This window comes from Littorina saxatilis, linkage group LG2 (genome assembly GCF_037325665.1).
Source record: "Littorina saxatilis isolate snail1 linkage group LG2, US_GU_Lsax_2.0, whole genome shotgun sequence".
In the NCBI taxonomy this organism is placed as follows: Eukaryota; Metazoa; Mollusca; class Gastropoda; order Littorinimorpha; family Littorinidae; genus Littorina; species Littorina saxatilis.
Genome location: NC_090246.1, coordinates 86124542 through 86139199, shown reverse-complemented (window position 1 = coordinate 86139199; position 14658 = coordinate 86124542). Strand labels below are relative to the sequence as shown.

The following is a 14658-nucleotide window of genomic DNA, read 5'->3' as shown; positions in this document are numbered from 1 at the left end:
TGTCCAGTTTGCTAAATCGTATTCACAGCGTCTTCCTTGACACGAAAAGATCGAGTATCTTTCTGAGCAAACGCACTTCACCTTTTTTAAAGGCGAACTCCCCGCCGAGGACTGTCTCAAACCGCACCAAGCGCGACACAGTTTCGTTTGGTGATTGAAATGATATATTTCATCACACACCAGGAATACCTTGCAATCAACGTTCCCTCATAGCCAAATATGCTGATGGGACGTTAAAAACCAGCAACTTTAAAATCAATGTTTGAACATTCATTTTCTCAAATTTCAAATAATGTGTTAAGGGACATCTTTGCAGACCGTGATTTGTCCATGCATTGTCTTAGTTTTTGTTTCTGGCTTATTTTTCGCTCCTGAGAGCGGTGAAACGTGCGCGCATTTTGTTGATCACAGATTTGAATAAATAAATTCACAAGGGTTTTTATCTTCTAGCGTTATGGATAACTACTAGCACTTACTATTATGACGATGAACAGAATCAGGACTCTAACGCACACAAGCGTGCATAACAAAGTCGTTTCCTTATCATTTAACATTGATTTGATTCATTAGCATTGTTACTTATCATTTTCTAGATTATCTTTTTATATGTGTATATATGTTACAGCTTAACAAAGCGGATGTCCCCTGGATTTCTTAAGCTTAAATTCACCAGAAAAACCTTCAAAAAATTGGCGTTTTTAATACAATATCTGTAAGAACATTCGATCTTCAGTGCTTGATTATATCGAGACAACAGAAAATGTGTACCAATGTCAAATCACTGATCTTCTTAGTCATTTTACAAATATCCCGTTCCGACACGGTTGTTAGCCAGGCTGGTTACTTCGTAAATACTTCCTGCTTTTCTCTTTGCAAGATTTAAATCATGGTCAGCTTATTCTTTCGGAGAAAGGAAATGACTCACGATGAATGTACCGGATGTCATGGCTTCTATCAAAGTTAAGAGAGAGAGAGAGAGAGAGAGAGAGAGAGAGAGAGAGAGAGAGAGAGAGAGAGAGAGAGAGTCAGGAGTCAGGATGGTTTAATTGCTCAGGCAATGTGCCCATTGCAATTCGGACTGGATATGTGGAAGGGCATTTGCATTGAACACTCAAATAACGAAACCAAAGCCGAAAGTGCATGTACACAAAGTTGCATGAATAAGAGTGTCCGTTGAAAAAGACAGACGTGTCGCGCTTTGTGTGTCCGTTCAATGCCCATTGTCTTTCACAAAACACACGATGTCAGGTTCGATCGCGAAACGTTCGTTTACCAAGGTAGAGAGAAAGAGAGAGAGAGAGAGAGAAAGAGAGAGAGAGAGAGAAAGAGAGAGAGAGAGAGAGAGAGAAAGGGGGGGGGGAGGGGAGAGAGAGAGAGAGGAGTGGCCCTACCCCCGAGCATAGACCAAATAGCCTGGACCGCCAACTCGTCACGTGACCCTTCGAGGTTACGACGCTCGACTTTCGGGGCGCTTAGCGTCCGGTTTGAAAGGCCAGCGATTCGAAGACAGTGAAAAGAAAGCACGCTCCAGTTATTTGTGACAATGGGAGGTGACAATGAACTGGATTTTCCAAAACTCCAAACTAAACTTAACAAAACTCATCGAAAAACATGTTCCATATGCACTTTAGCTGAGTTTATTTTAGCATTTTCAGAACTTACCTCGGCAACTTCGTCCATGTTTACAATCGACACCGGATATGACATCCCCCTGATTTCTGAAAGGCCATGTAAGCGTAGGTTCCTAAATACGAGAGGCCGCTACCTCGTAATAGAGAGAAAGATCAGAGAGAGAGCTAGTTGGCGGTCCAGGATAAATGGTCTATGCCCCGAGCAAATAAAGGATGGGATCAGCAAACAGCTTTTTGATGAAGCATGTGAAGTCGCATGCCAATTAAGAAAGTCGTTGAATTCCGATTCGAAGGGCACATCGCAAAAATATTTATTACGTTTCTGACGGGTGAACACGGTGCTTTCCTTGGAAGACTGAATCTGAAATATTTAAGAGAAAGAGCACACATACAAATTCTGCCTGAGGCACAGTAATACACAAGGATATGAAAAACACAGTGGACCCTTTGATGAGCGGATATATTATGCGTGAACCAGCTAAATGTATACCTTAAAGGCACACTCAGCTTCCCGTAAACCATCAGTTTTTGTTCACAGACACTGTCAGGCTTTTACACACAGTACAAACACCCTTTCGTTTGAACACTCACCGCTTGAGAACATCCTAGGTGCCCTCTGTAAAGAGCGAGCAATTTTCAAAGAAATTATTTTTCGCGTGGCCAGCCGGAGATCTGGGACGGGGATATAGCTCAGTTGGTAGCGCGCTGAATTTGTATTCAGTTGGCCGCTGTCAGCGTGAGTTCGATCCCAGGTTCGGCGGAAATTTATTTCAGAGTCAACTTTGTGTGCAGACTCTCTTCGGTGTCCGAACCCTCCCCCCGTGTACACTACATTGGGTGTGCACGTTAAAGATCCCACGATTGACAAAAGGGTCTTTCCTGGCAAAATTGCTTAAGCACAGTTAATAATTGTCTACCTATACCCGTGTGACTTGGAATAATAGGCCGTGAAAGGTAAATATGCGCCGAAATGGCTGCAATCTACTGGCCGTATAAAATTTCATCTCACACGGCATCACTGCAGAGCGCCTAGAACTGTACCCACGGAATATGCGCGATATAAGCGTCATTGATTGATTGATTGATCTCAATAATAAATTGACAGCTTGTTACACAAACATTCTTAAATCATAAAAGAATTCTTTTTTCATCAAGACAAGATCAGTACAATTTGAAGTTTTGAAAGTTTGAAAAAAGAAAAGCCCGGAAGAGTGTCACGCAAAACGTGTTTCCTAATGCTAGCAGACGAATGATCTGCATAGCGCCAGTTTCTTTGAACGCTCATCCGCCACCGCTCAGTTCGTGTGACCCGCAGCCGTTTGTTGCGTTTTAGATTCAGTTGTACATAATAACGTGCTATTGCAGATACAGCGAGTCGCATTGAAATCACAAACTGACGACTAAATTGTGAAAAAAAGGAAAGTGGATCACACGGGTTCACGATGGCTCAGGGGTTAGATAAACCACGAAAACAGGTGTGTGGTTTACGCGAGCTAAATGGCCATTCAAACGAACTGTGTCATTGAATGCTATTAAATGCTATTGCAAGTGTGTTCGATAAGGTTAGAACTCCTTAAATCATGAGAAGATTTCAATCGTTTTGTAGGCCTAAACCATTTGAGACGGACTTGGGCTTTAAGTCTGTCCTGAATTGAGGCCAACGTTGACTTCGAAAAGACTTAGTGCAGACTTTTTTTTTCACCATAAATTTAGTGCAAAAGCTGTGTGTGGTGAGCTTTGTGAAGTAGACTTTGCGCGGTCGACTTCGCCAAATCGATATCAGGTTTAACAAGGACTTGAGCTAGGACAAGAATTTTATACACTTTATGGCATAAACGCCATTGGTAGTTGTCCTGATTTGTTCAAGCATTCGTGCAGGCATACACTCCGTTCAGTACACTTATTTTACCATACAACATGTCCTTACATTTCCATGAAAAGCGCATGTTGTCAAGTAAAGAGACACGGGAACAACAGAAAATGTCTTTTGACGAGAGTCGGCCTTTCATGGGAGTGGTCTCGAGTTGAAGGTGATTCTGTTAAGTTCCACGCTGACTCCTAGCGCTCGAGGCATGAGTTCACAATTCGTCCAGGATTGTATGCGTTATGTCACCATTTGTGGTACAATGTAGTGTCTTTACATATGTTGGTCATAACCTTACTTAACTTTTTGGAAGACAATTTTTGTTGTGGTCCTGTCTATTTATTCAACTTTTTATCCCTCTCATGAAGGCTCAGCGGCGACCAAGAGATCCCAAGTGTGCCTTTCACAGGTACACATGTAGTTCCCCCTGCCCGTGTTTCTACCTATGTTTCTACCTGTGTTTCAGGACTGAGGAGGCTATGTGCAGCACCTCAACCTCCTTATGTGACGGCAGGAAGATGGGGGCTCAGACCAGACCAGGATTACGTCAGCAGCTGAAGGCCAAGGTCAGCGACAACCTCACCTCCAGAGGAATCGGCACTGATCAAGACCGATGGAGCACCAAGCCTAAGGCAAAGGTACGAGTCTCTATGGTTTGTTGTCGTTGTCAGTAGCCTTTGCTGCTGTACACCTAAAACCCAAGAAAAAGACACGAGTCTCTTAGAGTTTGTTGTTGTTGTCAGTAGCTGTTGTTGCTGTACAGCTAAAACCCAAGAAAAAGACACGAGTCTCTAGAGTTTGTTGTTGTTGTCAGTAGCCTTTGTTGCTGTACAGCTAAAACCCAAGAAAAAGACACGAGTCTGTAGAGCTTGTTGTTGTTATCAGTAGCCTTTGTTGCTGTACACCTAAAACCCAAGAAAAAGACACGAGTCTGTAGAGCTTGTTGTTGTTATCAGTAGCCTTTGTTGCTGTACACCTAAAACCCAAGAAAAAGAAACAAGTCTCTAGAGTGGGCACATCCCTCATAATTATAAAGCTGGCCGTAGAAAAGTTGAGCTCTGTAACATCTTTCCCCCACGATCCAAAATGGTTATGGGTCTACCTTCAACCTTAAAGCTTTAAACTTTAAATGAATTTCTGTGTTCTCTTGTTGCAGCTGACAGGGGCAGAGCTGGAGCGCTTGAACAGACAGCGTGCCAACAAAAGGAAGTGGGCCCAGAAAGAAAGAGCAAAATGCAAGAAAGAAATGGATGAACTAAAAGTGGTGAGGAAATTTATAAACTCCTATCAGACAGACCAAATCGTACCCCCCCCCCAAAAAAAAAAGAGAAGAAAAAAAAAGATTTTTTGTTACAATAATCATCATAAAACCAAGATGCATTCTTTACATTCGGTAAAGCAAGGAATTACACAAATATCAAGACATTTTTTTTAAGCAATTTGCAGCTTGCGAGTAGAAGAGATTTTATTGTTCTTATATTTCAATTTTTTTTTCGTAATGATACCTTCGTTTTTCCAACAGTATGTCCTTTACGCTACATTCCCTTATTGAAGAACTGAGCTTTTGTTTATTGTCATTTCAGGCCGGGCATTATGTTAATGTCATTTGACAAACGAAATCAGACTTGTGTCACCAAGAAAAAACAATAAACGTAGAAAAAGTAAAGGATACCTTTACACATTCACGAAGGAATATGAGGCAATAGATGTGACTTCGACTTTGAACTAAGAGGCATTGTAGGACTTCCGGTAAAATTATTATACATAAACAAGTTTATTCTTATCTATTTTTTTTTACAGAAAAATGCGCATCTGGAGCATGATAATGGCACCCTCAAGAAAGACGTGGAGCGGTTGAAGACTATCAAAGTTCGCATGGAAAGCGTTCTCATCGACCACGAGTGCAAAATCAACTCTCATGCGCCTCCGTTGATGAAATATGTCTTCGTCCCTTCCACGCACAAGTGGACCGACGTTAAAAACGGTGAGACCATATCAATAGCAGTCGGACAAGATGGTATCCTACGTCACGCGGAACGATCTGAACCATCCAGAAAAACGCACCGGCTACGCCTCACCAGCGCCGGGGAAGAGGAGAACCTAAGAGCCACAGCCAAAGCCGCGTCTGAGTTCCAGAAAATCGAGGGAACTAACATCGTAGTTCACAACGGGCGCTACTATCAGCTCAACCCGTTGCCTCAGCCAGTCCTGGCCACCCCAAAACCTACCATGTCTGTCAATGGCAAAGTAGGGTTGTCTGAAATCGAGTCCGTCAGTGTGGGAAGTGAATGGCTCGCAGGAGCGTCCTTTGGAAAAATTCTGGGGGACGAGGAAGTGGAGCTGGACTCTGAGCCTTGTGAGAAGACTGAAGGCCAGACGCTTTCCTCAGGGGGGTTCAGCCTGGACAGCATGACCGCCAGCAGTAAATCCTTCATGGAGATGCTCCGAGAGGACGATGAAGACAAAGACCTGATGATCGTGCAAGACACCCTGAGGATCAAGATGGAGCCGCCGGAAGTGATGGAAGAGGTGGAGATCGGTTCCACCATGGAGGTGGAAGACGCGAGGTACTCACAGGGGATCGTGCTGCACGATGCTGCCTCCGCGTCAGAGTCTTCAGCGTCTGATGTGATCGCCGCGTCCTTTTCTGACGGATCGCAGTCTGACAAATCCCAGAGTCGGCCCGAGGCAAGCAGCAAGGAGTACTGGACCATTCCTGATGATTCTGACTCTGGCTCGTTTTCAGACACTACCGCCTACAAGACAGTTTCTGCCAAGGACGGATTGCCTTTCAACGGAAAAACGTCAGGAAAACTTTCCAAGAAATCATTCCTAAACCCATGGGCAGTGGCACAGGGTGGCGAAAAGGATCAGGCCGGCATTTGGCGCCCGTCCGAGTCAGCGATGGCCGAGTTCCACACCATCAATGACACCAACAGCACTGACCAGATAACCACCAACACCTCTGCAACCACCTCATCCGATGCTGCCTCTCCGGCGAGGTTTACGACTCTCACGAACATGGAGATTCCATCCTCTGCAGTGGACTTATCCGACTCAATAACGATTGACTGCTCGACAGTTACGATGGAAGACCTGTCAGCATGTGACATCACCGAGGTGACTGTTAACACCGAGCCGGACGCCGAGTTCAAGCTCCCGGGCACCCGGCGAGCAAAGCTGACGCGCATGACTTCCTGGCAGGGTGGCTCTGAACCAGAGAACCCAGTCCGCCGTACACGACGCACTAGCTTCCCTACAGCAGACTTCAGAAATGTTGACCGCAAGGCAAGGGTAGAGGAAGCCATGGACGAAGACAGCGGCGACGACATCGTTGAGAATGCCATCGCTGCAAATTTCAATGCGGCGAGTCTTTCCAAAGCCAAGGAAGAAGCCTCGACTGATGGAGAAGCGACGAGTGCGAGACGAAGCAGCACAAGAGCTTCGTCCAAAGATTCCAGCACGTCCCTTGTTGCCCCTGAAGAGATGCCTTCCTCTCCCTCCACCCCTACTTCCCCGGCCCCCACCTCCCTCTTCCGCACCAGTACGGCGACCGATGGCCACATTAAGGGTTGGAAAGATTGCAGCCAGCAGCAGCTGCTGGTAGTTCAAGATGGCGGCGAGCAGCGGCTGATTATTCAAAATGGCGACCGCTGGGAGGTTATGTGATGTATTGTGTAAAAAGATTCCATATCACACGGCATAAATAAATCCCTGCGCCTTGATTCTGTATGTTGAAAATATGCGCGCGATAACAAGCTGCATAAAATAAAATAAAATAAAAATAAATAAATGTGCGAAGTGCCCGTGTCTGCCAGCGAGCCTACGGAGTGAGACGTGGCAGATTAGCAGACAACCTCAGAGGCGTCGACTGGTAGACTGGCAGATAACCTACAGAGGTGTTGACTGACAGACCGCCCACAGACGTGTCGACTGGCAGATTGGCAGACAGCCCACAGAGGTGAAGGCTTTTCTTTTTATACATCACTGACTATCAGCATTCCCCCATTTCTTGCCTTGTTGGATTCTTAAAGAACCTTAGTCGTGATGTTGTGACGAGTCTGGCCTCTCTGTACCTGAGCCTTATTTTGGAAGAAGAATTATATCACCAGCATCGTTTTGACTGAAATCCAAACTGTATGCAAAATAACACCAAGAAATTGTTTTGCCGGGAGATTCCACGGCTGTCAAAGTGAACAAATATGTGTGCCAAGGTAACCTGGACTTTGAATCTACTGTCTGTTTGGCGATCTGGTGGCCCAAACGAAGACGGTGACATTCGTGCGTGCTACAGGAGTGGACGTCTAGAAGAAACGAACGAGAAGAAGAAGAAGAATCTACTGTAAAATCTGCATCTTCAAATCGTTGGCCAGACGTTTTTACGATACCAGGCATAAAACAGGACTCATCAACATCAGAAACACTGTTGTGAAACAAGGTCATCAATGCTCTTTGAAGTTCTGTGTTGGACATCATTTTACATCATGATCGCACCAGAAACTTCACTATTTTGTGACTCTCGTAGCGGCAGAATGCAACACTTCACTTTGACCAGCAACAGCTTTTTCTACGGTTAGCAATCCATTATTAACCCGAGTGACCGTGTCTGTACAAAATGTGCCATAATTATATATGTCTGCTCTGGTTTCTGTTGTTGTTACTGCTCTATATATAGCATATTGTGCTTTTAAGTCAAGATTAAAATAATGCACTATTTCTTAATGCATTTTATGTGCTCAAAAATGGCCATTTGTTGCTGAATTATCCCTGAACCCAGTATGACGTCACACCGTATTGCACAATCAGCACTCATACGCTCAAATGTTAAAGTGATAACATGCGTGAAAAAGGCTTTAAAATACGTGTCACACAAATGATGGCCTCAGGATCCTCATATAACTGACCCGAACATAAGCTTTAGTTGCTCTAACAAGAATCTCAAACATCATTTATTATTCTATCTCCTATGTCTTGTTGCTCATGTAAATACAACACAATGAATATGAATATGAAAATAAACTAGACATGTTTTGATTGTAAATTGCATAGTGGCCATACCCATTTCAGCATTTCTTTGACCAACCCACAACCACAAATACACTGATAAGTATACTCACACTACGCTTTCAACCACAGAAAGTATTTGCATCACTGCAGTTAAACTTTCATTCAACGAAGCAACCGCTCACCATGATCTTAACCCCTCCCCCCCCCCCCCAAACAAAAAAGTGTTACTAACCTTAGGGGGGATTTGAATGGATACATGGTCAGTTACAGCCACGAAAGATGGACAGTGGTTCGAGAGATCCGTGAAAATAGTGACCATCTGCAAGTAGTTTACAGTTAAGCTGAATACTGCTCCCACACGATAGAGATACCATGCTGTGGCAGTATTCAGTGTAAAGGTACATTCCTTCTCTTCTAAGCAACCATGTTTACCACCACAGATCTATCAAGGATTTTACATGTGTGAAAATCATACTTCCACTGACAAAAAAAAAAATATCAACAGCCTGGCTGTTTACTACGCAGAGTTGTAATATTTTGTTGAAGTAATTTTGCAAATAGACGAAGTCTGACAATAACTCTGTCGTGCTTGTCTGGGTTGATAAAGAGTGAATACCCTTGCTTTTACTGGGACAAACAATTCACCAGCCAATCACAAGCAAGGGGTGTGTCGGAAACACTTGGACAAGGAGCACGTGCGGATTTATTTGTCCCATTAAAAGCAAGGGTATTCACTCCTTGAAAACCAATAAATCCCCGACAGAGTTATTTCCGAACATTGTCTATCGGCATACATGTCTCTAATGAAATCACTTCTGCACAGAAAAAGCCGGGTTGTATATTGTTGGTATGTGTTCAAGTGGAAAAATGATTCCAGCCCAGATCCGTGTCAGTTTACATGATTCGCTTATACGAGAAAAAATGAATCTTTAAAGCGAAGTGTGTGCGTACGTGTGTGTGTGTGTGTCAGTGTGTGTGTGTGTGTGTGTGTGTCTGTGTGTGTCTGTGTGTGTGTGTCTGTGTGTGGAGGGGGTGGGGTTGGAGTTATGGGGAGGGGGGGTGGGGGGTCTGCAAAGAGGACTTAGTATTACCTTTACCCATACGTAAAATGTGCAAATATACAAGATTAAACACAAATCCCCAAAAGACAATTCGACGTATGGCCAACACTGTAATGTTTATGTGCGAATTTAGTGTACGCACTCAATACGGGAAACTTGTTGTCATAATAATGTTTAATCAATTACATTTTGCTCTTCTCTTGTAGCAAACATGTGCCATAGACTTATATGTTGTGCCATAGACTTATATGTTGTGCCATAGACTTATATGTTGTGCCATGATAAACGAAGTCATCTTGAATGACTTTTTGATGTTTTTGTTTAGCAAAACGCGTGCCATAAACATACATTGTTCTATAAATTTATTGTTCAATGACTTTTCGGTATTCTTGTGTAGCATAGTTTTGCCGTAATAGTAATAGTACACAACGGATTGTACATATGCATAGACACACATCATTATTGTGCATTCCAAGCCAGATTACCCACACTTACCCTTTGAACCAGGTTTGTTTATCCTTGTATAATAGACTACTGTTATTTCACAGTTATCACACAGGCAGCCACGTGTTTTAACCCAAATCTTTGTTGTTGGTGATACTACGGTTAACTGGATAACATTTTGTCTCACTGAGATTAATTTCAAACGCCATATCATAAATGTACGGTTATTCCCACTGGTTGGAACTCAGCTGAGCATTCCTAAAGGCTCATCCAGGTTTTGATTGTTATAACGAGTACATTTACCGCCATGTTTCCGTAAACGGTTAACGTGGTGTATAAATGAGAGAGAGGGAGAGAGAATGACAATCGGCTCTCTGTCCCAAACAGTTAATTTTGTTTTGCTTTCTTTTCTGAGTGGCCATGATACTATGGAGCGCTACAATGGGGTTATTGTGTTCAAGTGTCGAAAAAGGCAGATTTTGATGCAGTTTCTGAGTCAGCAATTCCCCCCCCCCCCCCCCGGCCCCCCTTCAAGCCTGAAATCAATTGGGCGTAGTTGACTCTGTGAAGTCTATTTCACGCACGAAGCTCGGTGCACAAAGCTTTGGCGCCAACGCTTCGCAAAGTCAACATTGAGCTCAATTTAAGGAAGGTCTTGTGGAAGTTAGATGGGTTCAAGCTTGGATTTCTCTACCGGTGAACCTGACGATTAAGATTTGTATTGGTGCAATAAAAAAGAAAGAAAATTGATCCCGATGAAAAAAGCAAACTGTGATAAAGCTTAAATGGATATCTGCAATGTGTGAGTATATATCCTTGATCACGTAATCATTTCACTGTAGGTTAGTGTATATGATGACTCGCTCCCCTTTTGTGCCATTGTAAATAGATGGATGTTCGTAAGTCATGTTTTACTTCATTATTTCATCACTGTTGCCACTTATAAGCTCTTTTGCAAGATTTGTATTTTAAGTGTAGATGATATTTAGCGGACAAAGGCTCATCCTAGTTTTTTCTCTCAATTATTACTGTTTTAAAGTTGGTTATGAGAATGAATTTTGTATAATTACCTGAAGATAATTTGCTTACATTCAGGTTTTTTTTAACATTATTGTAAAATGTTTGTATAATCTTGTTTTGCTACATAAACCACGCATACTATTGCCTGCTGTACGTTAGACACAAACATTATATTACTATTGTTGTTTTTACCTTGACCTGATATTAAACCACACCTTCTGGTACTGTACATGTGATATCATTTTTGGGAACTGAATCAATGTTTGTGCAAAAATGCTTTGTTGTCACTTTTTGTTATAATTTCATTGCTTAAGCGTACCATCCTTCTTATGTAAGTAATCATTTGCACCACCACTTATATCCGAGGTTTATACGTGTGGTCAGTCCGGATAAGGTTTTTAACTTTTTGAAACAAATCAGGATTTTTTAGCAAGATTTTAAGCACGGAAAGTAGTGCAAAAGAATCTGAGTTTTAAGGAGCCTGATATATTTTGCTGTGATATATCTTAAATGTCAATAGTTTCCAAAGAGTAGGCCTAAAACCAAACAGAATAAGATCGATGTTGAATCGGTCTCATATGATCCCCTGAGGTACACGAAGCGAAAGCGGGTGCCAACAAACTGGGTGGGAACAAACCGCGGTGTCTGATTGGTTGAAATCACAACAAATCTCAATTTCAACCAACCCGATAGCGCGGCTGCATACCACCCAAATGGGTGGCACCCAGTTTCGCTTTGTGCACCTCAGCCTTGGGTTCTTGTGAAAAGAAACACCAGTAATCATACGAGGGGTCAGAGGACCATTTTTTACCAAGGGCTGCGTCCACGAGGCGAGAAATCGTTTTAGAATGGTCGAAACAGCATTTATCTCCGTCCAAACCGTCAGTAGGACAGCAACGCGCTGCGCTTCGAACCACATCGAAAGAAATAAGCAACGGTTCTATTCGTATTTTAATGCTTTTCAATGCACAGCCTTCCAGACAATCGCACGCAGTGCTCCCCTGCAGCGTTGGCCAATGATGTGTTGTGCACACACAAAGAATGACATGGCTTTGTGAGTTTGCTGTTTGTACGGTCAGGGGCAACAGGCGATTGTCAAAGTAAGCTGCACATATCAAAATTCTACGCTTGTTTTTGTGCAAAGGGGGATTTAAAAAAAAAGAATTAGTTTAATAACTGACACCAATGTAAACCTGTGACATTAATTCAGTAAAAAAAATTCCTTTCTGCACAGAACGCATCCAGGCTGTTGGTTTTTGTTAAGTGTACAAAGGGAAAGATGCTCTTAACCCCTGTAAAAGTTTGAACAGATCGGTGGCGGCTGAAACAGATCGGTGGCGGCTGAAACTGGCGGCTGAAACGATCGGTTAGGCCACACAAAAAAAGTTGTATGTTTCTGGTAACATGGCTACAAAAAATAGGGTAGGTAGGTAGGGATTTTTTTGTGTGTGTGTGTGTGGTCAGGGTAGAAAATAACTATACAGTGACGCAAAGAGACTGGACTTACTATACAAAGAGAAAGACAACACATTACAAAACAAATGAGACAAAAGGGATGCGGGGTTATTTCCCTTGTGTCGTCTGCCGTCTGTTACTTTCGTTTTGACGCTTTTTTTTTTTATTTTTATTTTTTTACAAATGTAATAAAAAAAAGTCTAGGGTCGGCGGAAAAAAAACTAGGTAGGGTCGGGTGACCAGAAACATACAACTTTTTTGTGTGTGCCTTACACAAGTAGGATGGATTTAACAGGGATCTCAATAACTACCTATAGGGGCTAAAAAAAAATATAAAAAAATTGTATGCAAAAGATGTTCAATTGTTTGTTATTTCCATTATGAATTCTTCCACCAAACGCAGTGACAAAAATCCAGTTGCTATTTTACTCCGGTTTTACCATTTTTTTCCAAGGCTGGGATGCTCATATATGTTTTAAACCATTTTTTCTGGTAATTTTGTCGTGAGTTAACAAGAATTTTAGCTTTCTATGTGTGTGTAGTGTGTATTACATGTATATAGATTCTTTAATCAGGGCTCAAACCACAGGACACGGAGAACACATCTTTGCACACATTGGGCGCATTTGTATTATGTTGCTTGTAAATACTTGTACATTTGCTTCTTGTATTTAACTATGTTTTGTGTGTGTACATAACGGTATTGTGGTCCACTTTCACGCTCATTTAGTACTGTATTTATAACCTTCATAAGCCAATCGTGAACTATCCAGCTAAAACGTAAAAGAAGAAAATTCATGCCTCTGTATCATAACCATATCATACATGTACACTTTCTGTTGGTATCAATGTTTTCACCAAAGACCGGTGCTAACGTAACCGGTGAAACCATCTTCATCGCTGTCTCAAAAAGAGGTCAACAATAAAAAATTAAAAAATAAATAAAAAATAAAAAAAGAATGAGAGAATGAAATCCCCTCTGTTACTACCACCACTATCAGCTACGACCACAATCATAGCGATCTGAAAGAAGAAAGAGTATTTGCTATATGTGAATATGTGATAAATCCTTTAAGCTAACTAACACTGTATTATATACTTTCGGAATAAAATTGGTTCAAACCAAAGCTGAATAACGAACGATTTAAAGACACTTTGCTTCCTATGTAAAAACCATCATGTAAACCAAAGTTGCCGAGCTTTTACATGGTATAAGAGCATTATTTCAAATGAACACATATACCTACACGCAACAGCCTGGTTACCTAATTAACGTGTTTATCGGGTATTTGTTCCTGAATAAACGATTTTCGAAAATAACTCTTTCAGGATTTTCAGCGGTCTGGAATAGTAATTTCAAGCCCGACCGCAGGGGTAAAGCCGATCGGAACGGTGGAACATGCTACGGGTATTTTGCAAAGCTTTTCCAGACCGCTTGAAACACTGACACAATTATTTCCGGAAAACATCTATTGATTTTGCACTTCGACACCATCGTCAGTTACCAAATTCTTTGAAACTAGAGGAATACCCGCTTCGCCGGGTGAATCGCGAGATTCTTGCAAATACCGTACAGGATTGACGCCACACGAAGGAAGGGAGATAAACGCGCAAAACACTGGAGAAGATAAGGAAGAGTTACTGGGAATGGATCTACAGAAAAACCAAAATCGGTTCACCGCGCCGCGCTTAGAGCACGTGTTGAAAATTTTCATCGACCAGATTGTGTCCGGGGTCTACCTGAATATGCCCACCAAATTTGAAGCAGATCCATCGAGAACTTTGGCCGTGCATCGCGAAGTGACAGACAGACAGACAGACACACAAGCCGTATATAGATATAGATGAATGTTCCAACCCTGCACAGAAAAAAGCCAGGCTGTACAGTTTTGGTATGTGTCCAGGTTGAAGGACGCTCTTAGCATAGTTAAAAGAAACCTGGAAGAGGAATGGTGGTTACCACGAAGATCTGCTCGGGTAGGAAGATATCTTTGAAGACTCGCTATGAAAACAAGTCTCTACAAGCAAACCAAGTTTGGTATACAGGCATGAGACCAAGGGTAGGGCGGATGGTGGCGAGAGAGGTGAAAGGACGGGGAATGTTTACAGTGCCGTGTGCCAGGCTGTGAGCAGTGCCCGCCAATGTTTAGCTCAGGCACCGTCGCGGCAGACGCGC

At 42.6% G+C, this 14658-nt stretch overlaps 1 protein-coding gene across 2 annotated transcripts in view; it reads left to right on the top strand.

The window, feature by feature from the left end:
- The window catches only part of LOC138960001 (serine-rich adhesin for platelets-like), a 32823-nt gene extending 25172 nt beyond the window's left edge, over positions 1 to 7651 (top strand). For both annotated transcript variants that reach the window (XM_070331717.1, XM_070331718.1), the window contains exons 2-4: positions 3962 to 4133; positions 4652 to 4759; positions 5296 to 7651. In XM_070331717.1, the coding sequence (XP_070187818.1) occupies positions 3975 to 4133; positions 4652 to 4759; positions 5296 to 7164 (2136 nt within the window). In that variant the 5' untranslated portion in view covers positions 3962 to 3974 and the 3' untranslated portion in view covers positions 7165 to 7651. The remainder of the gene's footprint in view (positions 1 to 3961; positions 4134 to 4651; positions 4760 to 5295) is intronic.
- Positions 7652 to 14658: the final 7007 nt, after the last annotated feature.